General features: G+C 39.6%; 2 protein-coding genes across 3 annotated transcripts; both read right to left on the reverse strand.

The window, feature by feature from the left end:
• Positions 1–103: 103 nt before the first annotated feature.
• Positions 104–6,800, reverse strand: phc1 (polyhomeotic homolog 1). 2 transcript variants are annotated; one of them, XM_083918039.1, is made up of 14 exons: positions 6,561–6,800; positions 5,528–5,649; positions 5,300–5,410; positions 5,145–5,210; positions 4,893–5,036; positions 4,346–4,528; positions 3,461–4,165; positions 3,207–3,342; positions 2,910–3,088; positions 2,721–2,784; positions 2,515–2,602; positions 2,185–2,356; positions 1,076–1,313; positions 104–979 (listed from the first exon to the last, which is right to left on the reverse strand). In XM_083918039.1, the coding sequence occupies exons 2-14, from the start codon at positions 5,642–5,644 to the stop codon at positions 828–830; spliced, it is 2,355 nt and encodes a 784-aa protein (XP_083774165.1). In that variant the 5' UTR covers positions 5,645–5,649; positions 6,561–6,800; the 3' UTR covers positions 104–827. The 2 variants fall into 2 exon arrangements, with proteins under 2 accessions (XP_083774165.1, XP_083774164.1); XM_083918038.1 differs by having other exon boundaries at positions 5,133–5,210.
• A 624-nt stretch (positions 6,801–7,424) lies between these two features.
• Positions 7,425–12,748, reverse strand: m6pr (mannose-6-phosphate receptor (cation dependent)). The gene is made up of 7 exons (XM_083918567.1): positions 12,454–12,748; positions 10,458–10,630; positions 10,163–10,332; positions 9,870–9,979; positions 9,519–9,649; positions 9,296–9,422; positions 7,425–9,205 (listed from the first exon to the last, which is right to left on the reverse strand). Exons 1-7 carry the CDS (start codon positions 12,457–12,459, stop codon positions 9,083–9,085), a joined length of 840 nt encoding a protein of 279 aa, XP_083774693.1. The 5' UTR covers positions 12,460–12,748; the 3' UTR covers positions 7,425–9,082.
• Between the last annotated feature and the right edge of the window lie 2,952 nt (positions 12,749–15,700).

Below are 15,700 nucleotides of genomic sequence, written 5' to 3' on the forward strand. Positions count from 1 at the left end.
TATTGAACGTCAAACACACACACACAGAGGTCCAGTAACAGGTATTGTTTATTGGTAGTACGGCAACCATGTACACAGAGCACTTCTACTCCACCCTTGAGAGAGCAAACCACGAGGAATACCTATTTTTCAGGTAGTTAAGTTGATTAAAGCTACTAAAACTATATTGTATCTGTGAAAAAATAATTTTGATTGTAGTACAAAATGGAAAAGATACAAAACTAAACTTTTAAAAACTGGTAAAATGAACTAAATGAAATACCAGGCTTTTTGAGTGTCCTTTGCTTGATGTGATTGGAGCCTGGATCAAACATCTATGGTAAATAAACACTACACTACTAAAAAAGACATATATAAATGAAGTGGACATCACTCCAAATCATATCACTAAAGTTAAAGCACCATTTGAAATGCATCAACAAGGCAACATTTCTTTTTTTTTTACCCAACAGGTGAACTGTCCTTGTTAGCAGACCTAGCACCAATTACTGCAGGCTGGCAGATTTGCACAGTTTCATAAGAGTATACATAGAAAAGGTTTCTACTCGCAGAGTCAGAAAAAAAAAGACAAACACTACTGACATGAATATTTCAGAATGTCCCATAATCACCACTCACACATACCAGTAAACATACATGTTTTTGCACATTCAACGTCCAGAAAGTAAACTGTCCATCCCCATGTCCACATGACTGATGGTGCACCATTCTTATGTAATAACCATCATCACCCCCCGCCCATAGATCTTAGTCTTTTTAACTTCTTACTAAAAGGAGGAGCAGGAACTGAATCCAATCATCAATGTCCCTCTGAAGAACTCACTGCATCACTCACGCAGGGTGTTTATGGAGGCACAGATCTTGAGAGCGGGACCCAGCTTGATATTCATGGTGGAGATGAGATGGTCCTCTCGCAGGAGCAGCAGAGCCTGCCCGTCTATTTCCTGTGACAGAAACTGGGCGGCCAGCTCTTCACAGCCTGGTGTGACCAGGACAGAAAGACAGAATTAGTACAGAAAGAGACAGGAGACTATGTTTGTATTAAAACATTTTTTTCTAATCACTGAACACCAACCTTGAAGTGAAGAGATAAATCTGCAGACTTCTTCCACACTCCACTGAGCTGGAGTTGCTGAGAGAAAGTTAGCCCCCTCTAGTGGGAGGCTACCGGGAGCTGAGCTGTCAGACGGCGGAGCGCTGCGCTCGGCTCTCGAGCAGGAGTGTGAAGAGCTCGGGGACAGTGAAGGTGAATCGTCCTCCTCTTCTTCCCCGTCACTGGATACGTCATCTGAGCGGCTGGACTCAGAGTGACACTAAGTCAAGAGAGTGGAGATGCAAAAGTCAGCTGTATTTCTTGATAATGTAACCAAGTGATAGGAAGCATAAGGCTGCATTTTTTTCTTTTGTTATCAACAAAATCCATGTATAGCAAAAAAACATCCAATGTGTTAGTCCGACTCTCAATATTTTCTGACTTCGAGGTCATTTGTTCTCTCTGAAGATGTAAATCTTTTTTTTTTTAAAACAATATGTTAAGATTTATTATTTCACACAACAAAAGATATATTTTGATATAAAATAAATAAAGAAAAGGGGTTAAACAAATTACATTTAAATAAAAGCAAGAATAATGATAATACTTTTAGTACAAAACTAAATACAGTACATTCATAAATTGAGGAAAATATTCAATACAACATATTCTCTAACATCATGTTGCAGTGCACTCAGCCTTTTTACGGTTTACCCATTGCATTTGTTGGGGACTATTTTTTCTGCAGAATAATACACATTTAACACACTACAGGAAACATAAGCGTATCTGGTACCGACTTTTTTTCAAATTTCTTTTTTGGGGCTTTTTCATGGCTTTATTTATCAGGACAGCTGAAGAGTGACAGTGTACAAGAGAGCGAGAGAGAGAGGGGATGACATGCAGTCTAACCTGGGCTGCTGCTGCAGTATTTTAGCCTCTGTATGTGGGCCGCCCGCTCTAACCACTAAGCCACCAGGAGCCCCATTTGATGGGTTTTTAACGTGACGTCTACAAAACCATTTCAGGTTTTAGATACATTGGCAATACGTGTTAGTAGAATGAATTCATTGTTTTGATTTTTAGTGCGATTTGTTAACTAGGTAAATACAGAATATGACAAGTCTCATGCTTTAAACTGCAGGTCTTACCTTAACAGACAGATGCCTGCTCGATATTTTATTACAGGTGATATTAGAACTGCTCCTGCGAGAGGGGCCCCTTCGCCGAGCAGCGCTGTCAGTGGGTGCTGGAGGTGGAGCCAGCCCTGCACCACTCCTCCCCCTGCTTGTCTTGAAGTGTTGGCTGCAGCTCACATTATACCTGTGGATCCAGGAGCACAGTCAAAACGCAGAAAGACATTCCTTAGATTGTTGTTCTCCAGTGGCATCTCCTGGTATGACCTTTAGATGGTAGCTTACGTACGAACAACAAACCACAATAAAAACAACGCTGAAACGAGAAGCGGAAGTACGTCGTACCTCTTTGCACAAGTATTTGAGCAGAACCTCTTTGTTCCTCTGAACTGGCTGGCTGGTGCGAGGTTTCCGCAGTACTCACACTTTAACACTGAAGAGGAAAAGGAACGGATAAAGCTACATTATGGAAATACGGATCATGCACACAGATTTATTTTATCATTACTTGATCATTTAAAAAAAAAAAAAAGAGTTGTTCCACCACTTACACGGAGGTCCATTCTCTGAGCGGCCAACCAGGGCAAAATCTCTGTCTTTGAGAAGTCCAGCAACCTGTCACATCAAATACAAGCCCGACCGTAAGGAACTTTTACACACAGGAAAGCACATACATTCCATTTCAAATTTGGGATTTGATTTAATGTGAAATCTGTGTTGTCACAGCAGTGTACACTTACTGGGAAGGGCTCAGCTCCCTCCTGGATGACAAAGCCCTCTATGAGATGGGTGAGGACTTGAGGTTTGACCACTGCCTGGGGAACAGGCGCTCTGTCTTTGTCCACGTGCCCGACTCTTGACAAGGGCAAGGGCAAGGACAGTGTGGGAGGAGATGAGAAGGTAGCTGCTACAGGAGGAGCTAGTAACAAGTGAATGAAACAGGGAAAACAATGAGCTTTCGAACCAGAATTCTAGACAAAGCAAAGTATTGCTCCTAATAACCAATGCTTGAGTTTGGAGATGATACATTGACTAACCCGAGTCCTTTGTAGGGGCAGGGGATAATGGAGGAGCGGAATCTTTCATGGGTGCAGAGTCTATAGATTGTGTCGCCATCTCGTTTGGTGCATCACAGTCAGATTTTCTCTTCAGGGAGCCAATGGCAGGCTTTATCTGATAGTATGTGGGGGGGAGAAACTGTTACAACTCAATTTAAACTGATAGTTATCCTTACACTGGACCAAAGAAGTGTCTATGTTGCTTAGTACGTTCTTTAAATGGTTGATCTTACCATAGCACTGTTAGTGGAGACTGTGTTACCATTCCCACCAGATGTACTTTCCTGGGCCGCGCTGCTTCGTGCCTGCGCCAGGGCGACAGCCTGTACATTTCCTGCCAAGCCCTGCCTGGCTCCTACAAGTTGCACAGGGATGTGGGGAGCGTTGTGCTGGCTGTTGCTAGGTGGCGCCGGGAGAATGGGAGGTGGGTGTCGAGGAGGCAGCTGCACTGGTAAGCGGTGTCCCTGAGCCATCTTGGGCTGGATTGGCACAGGTCCTTTTTCTGCAGTAGTGCTGGCCTGTTGCAGGGGCTGCACCACCAGAGTCTGCGTATTAACGTTGGCTTTTGGGGCCACTGAGCCGATGGAGTAGCCTTGGGTGGTGGTAGGAACATTTGAGGTGGGTACCAGGATCATAGGGGCAGCAGAAGATGACAGGAGGAGTTGGGAGAGAGGGAGTGCTGTAGAAGAGGTGGAGGAAGGAGCTACAGAAGCAGCGGTCTTTACTGTCATAGTGTTGGTGTTCGACTGCTGTCCAAAGCTGGGTTTCGCCATTTGTTGCTGCTGTTGTGGTTGCACTTGCTGTTGCTGAGCTGTCTGGGCGAAAGTCTGCTGCTGCTGACCGATAGGAAAGCTGGCAACATCTTTCCTCTCTGGAAGCTCAGACTTGACAGCAACTGCTCTGGGGGTGGAAGCGCAGTGCAGGGCCAGATTCTGCACCTGTGAGATAAAGTAGGAGTAGGTTATGGTAAAAATGCATTTGAAAAAACAAGGCAGGAGAGGGCTTAGTAGAGTCAAATAATCCCCCCATGACAATCATGTCTCTGAAAACTATCTCATATTTAAGGCTGTAAGAATTTAAATAGTTCAGGCTTCACAGTCAAGTAATGGTACTCAAACCTGATCATTGTCAGACTGGGCGCAGGCAGTGTTAGGAGCAACTTCATGATGCTGCTGCTGCTGCTGCTGTTGTTGCTGCTGCTGGGGCTGTGTCTGTGCAACTGTTGCTACAGTAGCTGTTGCTGTACCACCGGGCATGAAGATGAGCTGAGAGGCAAGGGGAGCCCTAAGAGAGCGGTTGACCTGTGAGGAGCAAGACAGGTGATCAACCTTGTAAATGGCAAATATTTCAATTAGTGGCTGCTTAACTACCTGGCTTATTGAGTTGGCAAGATTTTTGGTGATAAATGTTAAGTGCTAAGAGAGTTAAGTTACGAGCAGTTCCAAGAAATTATGCAGAATCACAATTCTCTTAGTGAAACTTCCTCTTGGAACACGAGTGTAGTTATGGGTAGCAGAAGATACTAACCCAAAGCAACCAAAAAGTAAATCTTTAAATCACCATATCAATAAAGGAATTGGTGACACAGAAAGGCCTTAAGTGTATTCATTTAATTGATTACTACTTGAAAATGAAGACATGAGCATACAATCATTTTGAACTCACCCTAAGATACATCTGTCCCTGTCCTGCGGAGTTTCCACCCAGCAACACTGACTGGTTGAGAGCTGTTGTTGTCGCGGAGGTGGCCGGACCGTGGGGACGGGGATTGGTCATGGTACCTCCTGCAGATGTGGTGCTTAGGTTGACCTGAGAATAAGATAAAATTGTAAATTTTAATCAAACCCACCTTAGTATTTCAAAAACCAGCTGTGTGATTATTAATTCATAATAGAAACCACTTACAACAAAACTTACAGTGGTGGTCGCCTGGGACATGCTGTTACTTGGGGTATTGGACTGACGACTAGCTGCAAGCGTGGCCTAGTTCAAAGAGAGACATTAAAGGGATTACAGGGAGTGTGATGCTTCTGCTTCTACTTGGTACATTTTGCAGTCATAATTCTGGTCACCTGTTGCACAGCCGCCAAGTTGTGGAGTTGAGCACTATTGATCTGTTGCTGCAGCATGAGCTGTTGGAAGTACTGAGCTGCATTTGGCTGTCTTTGTAGTGCTTGGAGAGCCTAAACAAACAAAAACACAGAGATAATCGTTTTTTTAAGCTCAATTGAGGTCTCAAGGTAACTTCACGATAAGAAAAATGAACCTTTCATCACATCTATGCAGTCATTTATACACACCTGTACAGCCTGTCTCTCATAGAGGGACATGTGGGCGATCTGGGGTGCACGAGAGTTCCCACTTGTCTGAGGATTTCCATTGGTGGTGCCTGTGTTTTGGTCCTCACCACCGTCCATGTTTGCTGCTCAAAAACAGAAGCCACTCATCAAAAGTAGTTGTGACCAAACACTTTTTGTTCTCTAGATTTCTATTTCTACTTTCTGTATTAAAGCAGCAAATGTGCAAATAACAAAAGTGTCAGTAACAGATGCAAATTACAGTAATAGCCTGTGTAAACGGTAAAAAAGCAAAAAGCTAAATACAGGCAAAAAGACACAAAAAGGCAGTAAAACACAAAAACATTATACATTTAACTGTAAATGTAATTTTCCACTCTTTACTGGGGGCCACACAACAACAATAAAAAGCTTAAATACATGCACAGCAGTCACTAGTTTAAGTACAATAGAAACAAACTAAGTGTCAGCTTAGTTGGTTTCAAATATTGCTGGAGTACACCATGAAAATAGCTAGTATTAGCATTAACAGAGATAGTGAGGTTTATTATTTACCCAAAAATCACAGCTTTCTACACCCCTCTGCACAAACACTATTCTTAAACTACTTATGAGCTTGCCCTACGTTATTACTATTGCACTAATAAAAGTGGCAATCATGAGCATTGGTGCATTTTCATTAGCAGAGCGGCTGTCAACATGATAGATGAGAGAGAGAGAACGAACAACAACATGGAGGAAAAACACAAAGTAAGAAAGCAGCTAGAGCTAAAACTGCAATGGACAATGAACAAAAGTCTGACATACCATATCTAAATTAAGTCAGCGTTTGTAACCAAGATAGAAAAGACAGGGATATTACATGAAAGCGGGAAAAGCAGTTAGTTTGGTGCCAACGCGGACAAACAGAAAAGAAACAGCGTTAAACATTATGCTAACTAACTAGCAATGCTAGCTTCTTACTGTAGGCAGAAAACCAACAACTACCTGGCTCTCAAACTGCACAGTCACGTTAGTCCACGTTTAGTGTATTTACCTCTCCTTGGTATTTCTGTCCCTTTCCTTAAATGCGCTCAAGTTTATGTTGCGATCTTGGTTTTAATTGCAAACAGCGACAACTCCTTTCAGGGTTTTTGCCTCCAACGAAGCCCCGCCCCTTCCAGATCCTCTTCTTCTTCTTCTTCTTCTTCTTCTTCTTCTTCTTCTTCTTCTTCTTCTTCTTCTTCTTCTTCTTCTTCTTCTTCTTCTTCTTCTTCTTCTTCTTCTTCTTCTTCTTCTTCTTCTTCTTCTTCTTCTTCTTCTTCTTCTTCTTCTTCTTCTTCTTCTTCTTCTTCTTCTTCTTCTTCTTCTTCTTCTTCTTCTTCTTCTTCTTGCGGATGAAAAACCAACGTTCAATGACGCCACCTGTTGTACCGGCGCGTGTAGACGTACAGTGAAATAACAACAATAAAACAATTTAAATCATGTTTTACTCTGTAGCACCTTCGGATTGCTTTTTAACAATGAAGTTATTTACATATATATATATATATAATTATTATTAGAAGTAGTAGTATTAATTATATTATTATTGATTATTGCATTATTTAAAGAAATCAAATATGCTTTGTTTCTTGTTTTAAAAAAAGTATTATATTTTTTAAATTAAAACGTGATTGTCTAATAAGATCAGTCTATCAATCAAAAAGCTTCAGGGTTGGTTTAAGAAAACAGAAAACTGATTTTCCCTGAAACATCTGCCAAGTGGAGGTGTATGTATCTAAGCCCTATATTAAATTTAAATATAAATTATTAGTAGAAATGTTTTGCATGAAATGTTTTTATTAAAACATTTTACATTCATTAAATCTCCAAAGGTGAGTGCACTTGGGTTTATACTCATTTCACCACTACAATGGGCATACATAAACTACTTTCATATTTTATTTTTGATGGAATCAGAAAACAAAACAAAAAAGGTTGGTGGCGTGAAATAATCCTTTAACCAAGCGACAGCATTAATCTCGATGTTGTTCAGTTCACCACAAACATAAGTGTACATTTCCACCAGAGGTGATTCCCTGAACGAAGCAAATGAACGTCAAACTAATAACACAAAAAGCAAGTGATAGAAACAAACCAAAACAAACGTAAGTGCTCACACAGACAATAATACAACCTAATTCACAACTGAAACTTGTTAACGTCATCTTGCCATCGAGGTCACAAATACTGCTTTAATCCTAAGCGTTGACATTTTAAAAAAATATTACAAACCTCAATATATATATACTCAGAGCTGTAACATTTTTGAAACCAGAATATATCGATACAGGAGGTGTATAGAAAATGAAGTGCTTTCACAGCAGCTTTGTCCTAAAGAAGCAAAGCATCAGACATAAAAAAGCCAGAATATTTGGTCAAAAAACAAGTACAAGTACTTTTCTTCCACTAATAAAGTTGGTGTGTGTGTGTGTGTGTCAGTTATATCATGTTGACATCCTGATCAGGATATTCATTATTAAATAGTTTTGCTATCATTAATATTGTTCCTTTGTTTATCCAATGTTTATCTTCTATGAAAATACATGTAAATACAGTATACCACATATATGTACAGCATAGTTTTGACAGTAGAATTCATATATTAATCTCTTCTAATTGCTCATCACTGTGTAGTAGCATTTATAAGCAAGAATAAGTGATTTGAGATATAATTACATTTTTTTATTTTAATTTGATGCTTTGCTTCAGACACCAAATAAAGCGCATCGATTTAACAGCATTGTCGACCTTTTCGATAAAAAATTTAAAAGGATGGTTAGTAACAACTGTCAAGCTCAGGTTTTAGTCAGTAAGCTGATAAACATTATAGGGACGTTAGCATTAATGTAAACGCAATCAGTCCAGCTAGGATTTCTGCAGTGATTTCTACTTGTGTAGCAGTGCTGAAAGTACAGTCACAAAACTTAAAAATTAAACATTAACATTCTCACATTACTTCATATTACAAACTTTCAAAACAAAAATAAACTAATTAAAGCCAAATTACACAAGCAAAAGCACTCATGTGTTTTGTAACCTGCAACTGTCACGTATGCACAACCACGACTCAGAAAAAAAAAAAACAGCCTGCCGCAATCTGCACCAATTTCAAACGACAATCAATCATTAGCTAAGCAGAAAAAGATGAGCAGTATGTAATTAACTTTAAATCATGTCAAAATCAAACTTCTCCCTTATCTGCCAGATTTCCATGGAAAAAGAGTCTTTACCGTCACTTGCGATCTCGGATGAGTCACTCGTTTGTTTGACATCCAACAGCTGAATGAAATGCATGGGGTAGTAAGAGGGGACAGGTCTGTCAGCCCTATGAGTAACATGCCCTCTTAAGTGAAAAGCAGATCACACAGCAGTCGCCCTAGGCACAAGTCTGGAATACACGGGAAGTGTCAACAGGTCCTAACCTAAACCAGCACAGGAAAGATGAGACTTGTGTCTAACAGCAACCTGTAAGCTGTGAAAGAGTAAACTGTGTCACACAGTGAAAGATTCTGTCCCCTGTCTGATGCACTGAGGTCACATAGGTAGTAAGTGATCATCTCTCTCCTCTTGCTCTTCTTCTAAAGGTTCTGTGGCGACTCCCCTGTACGCCGGGGCTTCCTCGCGATTTCGTGACCGGCACACAAAGTCGCAGCCATCCTGTAAAGAGTGAGGTAAAGTTTGTTACGAATTTCAAAAACAGTCACATGATCTTTCAATGACGCTATGTTTCACATGCACTGGGCTTACCGCTGCCAGATTGCCAACCTCCACCCAAAAAGCATAATTTGGGAATTGCTCCATCCCTTTGGCTCCAACAATCAGTCGCTGGTAGAGGAAACCTCCGATGAGATAAACAGCCAGGAGACAGAAACCACTGGAAGAAGAGAAGGCCTACGATCAATGGCCGTCTATAATATGATATGCTTTAACGTGAAGGGTTTTTGTGTCACTATAGACTGTCTTTACGCACATGATGAGTATTATGGAGCCTGTGCTGATGTGGGACTCAATAGCTGGGCACACTGCACTGGAGTCCAACTCAAACAGGTAGAAACAGTCCTGCAACCTCTCCCTCTCCTCCAGCACCACCTTCATCTTGCCCTGGGGGGTGAGATGGAAAGAGACAGAGCTAAACACAAAGAAACATACACGCTAACAGGGTGCAAATCAAACAGGAGAAACATCAGCACTGTGTCTGTACAAACAATTTGACATAATTCAGCCACTTTGTTACATTAATAGAGTATTTTTACGGTTTCCCATGTAATAATCAAGATGAAGAATGAAAGGACCTTGATTACTTCATCAGTGTTTCTTTTACCTCGTTCATTTTCCTGTCGCAAGAGATCATGACCATGGCTTTTCTCTTTTCCTTGGAGCAGTGGGTATCATATGCGTCGCCATTTGTGTAGATCAAGAACACCCAGTCACCTGCAAGGACAGTGAAAGTGTCAAAACAGGCACAATACTGAGCTAAAGTACCCCTTTAATGGTTAATCCTATGTTCAGAGGTAATTAGTCTTCAACCTAAGATTCCAGTTCACAAATAGTTATTATCCACACACACAAAGTCAGATAAAATTTGTGTGAAGTTCTTCTATTTTGCAGACTTACTTCCTCCAATGGCCTGTGTCGAACCATACATGCCAATCACTGTTGGTTTAATTTCCGGTTTCTTGCTGTCCACCTGAACGACCCCAGCTCCCGAAACACCCGCTGCGTCGCCACACAGCTGGAACACGTATGTGTAACTCTCAGTTCCATTGTGGATTTCTGCTGTAAAGCTGTCAACATGAGAACAAATCCAAGGAAACAATGAGTGATAAAGTGGTGAAAACACTGAATGACAAACCACAAACAATCTAACGTCACATTAAACATGTGGGTACACAACGGAGTCACTTCTTACTTCTTGTGGGCAAGTGGCTCTAGTCGATTGAGGACTTTACGCTCTGAGTCGGTTTCAGACAGCAGTTTACAGGCCTTGGTGCTGTCAGCGGTGTGCACCCCACTCCCACACAAGACCAGCTGAACAACCAGGGTCCACACCAGCAAGGACCCTCCACCGTGACTGCTGACCACCTGACACAGATATTACATGAAAAAAAAAAGGTTGACACTGGGTTTTTAAAAACCCCTCTATTATTTAATTCATCACCATGGGATAAGATAAATCTTTATTGGGAAATTGAATTGTTACAGCAGCACAAAGACTGCAATTGTGCAGATAAACAGAAAGTAAAATACTAGATAAGAAGTATGTAAAAAAAAACAATACTAAAATAAGAAATAATAAAATAAAAGTAGCAAAACTATATATGTACATATGGAGACAAAAATTGTTAAAGAAAAAAATTTAAACAAAAGAAATTCTTCAATATAATGCTTATTATTTGTTATAAATTAGGGTTGGACAATATATATATATATATATATATATATAAATTAGGGTTGGACAATATATATATATATATATATATATATATATATATATATATATATATATTTATATATATATATATATTTATATATATATATATATATATATAAGTCACTGGTTAATACAAATTGCTGCTTTATTTTATATGATATTGAACTGAATTTTTGGGGGTTTTAGACAGTCGGTCAGCCAAAACATGCTATTTAAATACATCACCTAAGGCTCTGGGATATTACAATAGGCATTAAGCACTAATTTATAAAGACATTAATAAATTAATCAATTGAGAAAACGACTGGCAAATGCATCTATGAATGAAAATAATCCTTTTGACATCTAAGGTTATTGTCCTTCGCACAAATAAAAAAGTTTCACTGGAAGACTTTGTAGGCAGAAAACAAAGCATCAGTATTGGGAGTTAAATTGTGGCACAAGAAAATGGTTTGAAATGCTATTTTTGAGGGTTACAAATGCTATTTTCCCCCCTTTTTTCTTTACTTATATTGGTTTCTCTATATACTTTTTCTTGGAGGTTGGTACATTTTAAAGCTTTTGCTCCGGCCTAAGCCTTTGTCAGTAACTATTTACTGTTTGAGTTTACACAGTGATATGTTTATAATGATCGTTTTATAATGACTGAATAAACAACAACAACAAGTATACAAGGAGAGAGGATTATATCTATAGGCCTTTTCAATGGAACTTCATTGCTAGGCAACAACAGCCTCGGTCCTTGTTGTTCCTGTTATTTACACTCACGGCAACAGGAAATAAACCAGGACACATTTAGAGTGTTTATGTTTAGTGATAGAGCGATATATCGGCTGATATTTGCGTTTTTGAGGTGCATTAGTATAGGCTGTTGCAGGCTGCTGCGTTCGCCGATAGTTTCCCCCCAGCATTACTGACAGACAGGCGCCCACAGGCAGCTCTGTGTGGCTGGAGACGCCTTTTTAAGTAAAGTTAATGTTCCTTTTTTAAAATTGGGACTCGTAACACTTGTTATCTTCTATGTGTTAATTTTTATGATGTAAATTGAGGAAGCAAAAATAGTATATGCTGCAAATATCCGCTCAAGAAAATGGGCAGTCCATATTGTTCATCGGCTAAGGCTGAAGTAAAAAAATCGGCATCTGCCCTTAAAAATTCATATCGGTCGATCCCTATTTATAACTTTGAAACGGTCTGTATGGCCTAGTCCTCTATTTGAAATAATTCTGAATTAAATGGTGACATTATGAACACCATATGTCCTGTTCGCTAAGCCATAACTTGTAACATAACATAAGGAAATTAACTTGTGAAACCACATGTTGTTTAAAGCCTTCACTAAATACAGTTTGTGCATGAACAAAAATGTCCGTTCATCTGCGCAGGAGGCAACTTTTCCTTAAGAAATACAGTTAAAAAACACCCTCTGAAAAGCTGAACAGAGTTTAACTTTTGGCTGCATTGTTGCACCTACCTCCATGACTTCCTTTGCTGTAACTAAGCGGGGGGAGCTCCTTTGTTAGTTACAGTTTAACAGTTGTTTAAACATGTAGCCCGAGGATGATGTAGAGAGCTCACTCGCGCTAACGTCGCTTCCTGGTTGGCTCAATAAAGCTGATATTTTGTGATGCAGATACAACAAAGTCGATTTGCATGTGCTCGGATGTTTTAAATGAACATTATTAGCTGGTTTCCTGTGCTGGATAATAAACGCGCTTTTTTCCCACGTTAAAATGTGTGATGTGTGACCCAGAAGCTAACGAGCTAAGCAGACGGAGTGCGGAAGTGAAACTAAACACACACGAGCATGTGACCGTTAGAATGAAGCGCGACCAATGAGATTCAGCGGAACACCCGCGTCATCACTGCCGCATCAGCTGACCAGAGACAGATGTTGATGATTTTACAGTGTCTATAGAAAGTCATGATACCCTTTGAAAAAAAGTCACTTTTTTGTTTTACAGCCTGAAATGATAATATATATATACACACACACACACACACACACACACACACACACACACACACACACACACACACACACACACACACACACACACACACACACACACACACACACACACACACACACATATAATTTATAAAACCCTTGATTTGGGATTTAATTTCCCTTTTCTCAATGTCAATAGGAATACATTCAATTCAATTCAATTCAATTTTATTTATAGTGCCAAATCATAACAAAAGTTATCTCAGGACACTTTACAGAGTAGGTCTAAACCACACTCTGACTTATTTGTGATTTACAGACAGCAACGTCAGACAGACCCAGCTCTGTGGAGGACGGACATCTGTCTGCACCAGAGAGAGGAAGAAAGCCTCCACAGTGACTTTAAGTTGATTAAACACCTCTTTAAAACACAGGAAAAAACAAACTAGTGTGATTGTCATTATGATGGTAGGATTAATTGCATTAGTTTAATCTTTGAGTATTGAATGACCTGGCAGTGGTGGCAACTGAGAGTATTTTGTTGCTGAAATTGCGTGATATTCACCTGTATAAGAAGTCAAATGATGTTGCTCCAGGACAAATATTTTGAGCCATGTTTTTTCTCAAAGAAAAGGTCTGTTGTTTAAATAATGTTCTTATAAAACCATGTGTGTGGAATATTTTTGCTCTGGATTAAATTACAGTTTAGCAGGGTGCATTTATATTAGGCTTTACAAAATAGAGTAGCCTCCGGTACACTGTTTCGACTGCACCAGCGTTTTTCACTGTCATCAAAACATGGACCACAAAGCTTGTTTACAGTCATCTGCACCTCATCCCTCCAACTTGTCATCAGGAATTTAAATACAAGGCATACAAGACAGGCTTTAATCTGTTCAGAGTTTGGTCAGATAGATTTCCGAACACAATGCCCCATTCTTCTATTCATTACCCAGTATAACGACTGAAAAATGATCAGATTAAAGACGACCTCTGTGTGTTTGCTTGGTGCATTTAATACTAACTTATACGTAACAGCGGCCTAATAGCTCGCCATCATTTTTAGCATCTCAACTGCAAAATAGAAATTAAATTGAGAAAAACCCAGCTGGAAGCATTATAAATACAAAATATTGTGGACAAATAAGATATGATATATTATTATTAATATAGTAGATCAAACTACACAGTAGTCTATAAATATATTAAAATGAGCCCCACCTTTACATGCAGTTTTAAAATCATACGTGCACTGAGTTAAAATTATACATTATAATCCGGTTTATAGCTAATATGTTTATACTTTTACTTTTGTAAAGTTTTGATTGCAGTACCATTACTCGTAATCGCTCCACAGTTGCTACTTTTACTTGAGTAAATGATCTGCTTCTTCTTAAGTGATTCAATGTAAGGTGAAGTAAAAACCTAAGTGGTGCAACAAAACTATGCCACAAGTAGTTTTTTTAAATGCACAATCAAAAAGGCATGTATCATATTCAAGATCATTCAAATGGCAAACAATATAAACAACAGAGCGAGTGACATCAATAACAGATAAAAGAGAAAAGTCATTAGACAGAAATATATTATACTTTTAATCATGTAATTAATAATAATAATAATAAATAAAGACAAAGGTCAAATGCTCCCCGTGCTGCACAAGGGTGTGTGAATGTGGTGTGAATGATTAGATTAGATGGTCTGTAGATGTCCGCTGCCATCAGTGTGAATGGGTGAATGTGACAAACACTGTGGAAGCGCCTTGAGTAGTCGGAAGACTAGAAAGGCGCTATATAAGTACAAGTCCCATACCATTACCATTACAAAAGGTCAGTCAGGAAATAGGGTCCATGTATATACAATTCAATTCAATTCAATTAAAAAAACTTTATTTGTCCCCGGGGGGCAATTCAGGGCACACAGAGCAGCAAATAACGACAGTGCAACTGTACAAGAACATTTTTAACCTAACTACAAGAATAAAGTGTAAAAGAAGAGAGTGTCAGGATGTTAGTGTGTTAGTACAGGTTAGATACGGAGAACATCGTCGGCGTGAGATGTAGAAGGACATGCGTGTATCAGATGTAAGCAGACATGTGAACGGGTGTATATGATGTAAACAATGTAAACATGCAGTAGACTGTTGAAACAGGTATGAACAGAACTGTAGCGCAGAAGAGATATAATTGGACAGTGATCGGATTCAGATGAAGGACATCATTTAACATTCAACACGACACAATCAGCAACATTTTACATAATTTGCATTTATTTTTATGAAACAACATTTGTATAAAGTATTTAGCCAAATTAGATAAATGTTCCCAACAGTTGGAGACCAAATCAAAAGTAAAGGTCAGAGTTGTGTTACTCCAAAACCTTTAATCCCAGGCACTCAATCAACGCAGTAAAGCGGCCGCTGTTAAACAAATCATTCACGTATCACCCTCGCAAATGCCCCTCTCTTGGTTTCCGCCTCTGTGATTGCTTAATCTTTTTTTAATCATATGAAACATTTTTTTTCCCCTTTCGCCCCTCTCTGAACCATCACCACCAGTCAGGGGAATGCAGAGAAGTTTTTATAGGCCTCACTTTCTGTTTCCCCTCCCCCCACTCTCCCTTGTGCCGCAGCCTTACCTGTCTGTGTGTGTGTGTGTGTGTGTGTGTGTGTGTGTGTGTTGTGCAGACACACCCGGCCACTCAGTATCGACCAATCGCTGCTCCCAAGACAGTAACACACAAGGAGGTGTACTTCCTGTATTTCGCTAAA

Source organism: Echiichthys vipera, assembly GCF_963691815.1.
Source record: "Echiichthys vipera genome assembly, chromosome: 8".
NCBI classification, from domain to species: domain Eukaryota; kingdom Metazoa; phylum Chordata; class Actinopteri; order Perciformes; family Trachinidae; genus Echiichthys; species Echiichthys vipera.

Bases quoted from the DNA above. Each gene is read 5' to 3' on its own strand.
- m6pr (XM_083918567.1), bottom strand. The intron at 9,980-10,162 runs GTAAGTCTGCAA...CTGTCCTTGCAG, and splicing joins GACACAGGCCATTGGAGGAA to GTGACTGGGTGTTCTTGATC. The intron at 9,650-9,869 runs GTAAAAGAAACA...CTCACCCCCCAG, and splicing joins GCGACAGGAAAATGAACGAG to GGCAAGATGAAGGTGGTGCT.
- phc1 (XM_083918038.1), bottom strand. From the start codon at position 5,644: ATGGACGGTGGTGAGGACCAAAACACAGGCACCACCAATGGAAATCCT. The intron at 4,166-4,345 runs GTTTGAGTACCA...TTTATCTCACAG, and splicing joins CCCAGTCTGACAATGATCAG to GTGCAGAATCTGGCCCTGCA. The intron at 2,785-2,909 runs GTAAGTGTACAC...TTGATGTGACAG, and splicing joins AGGGAGCTGAGCCCTTCCCA to GTTGCTGGACTTCTCAAAGA.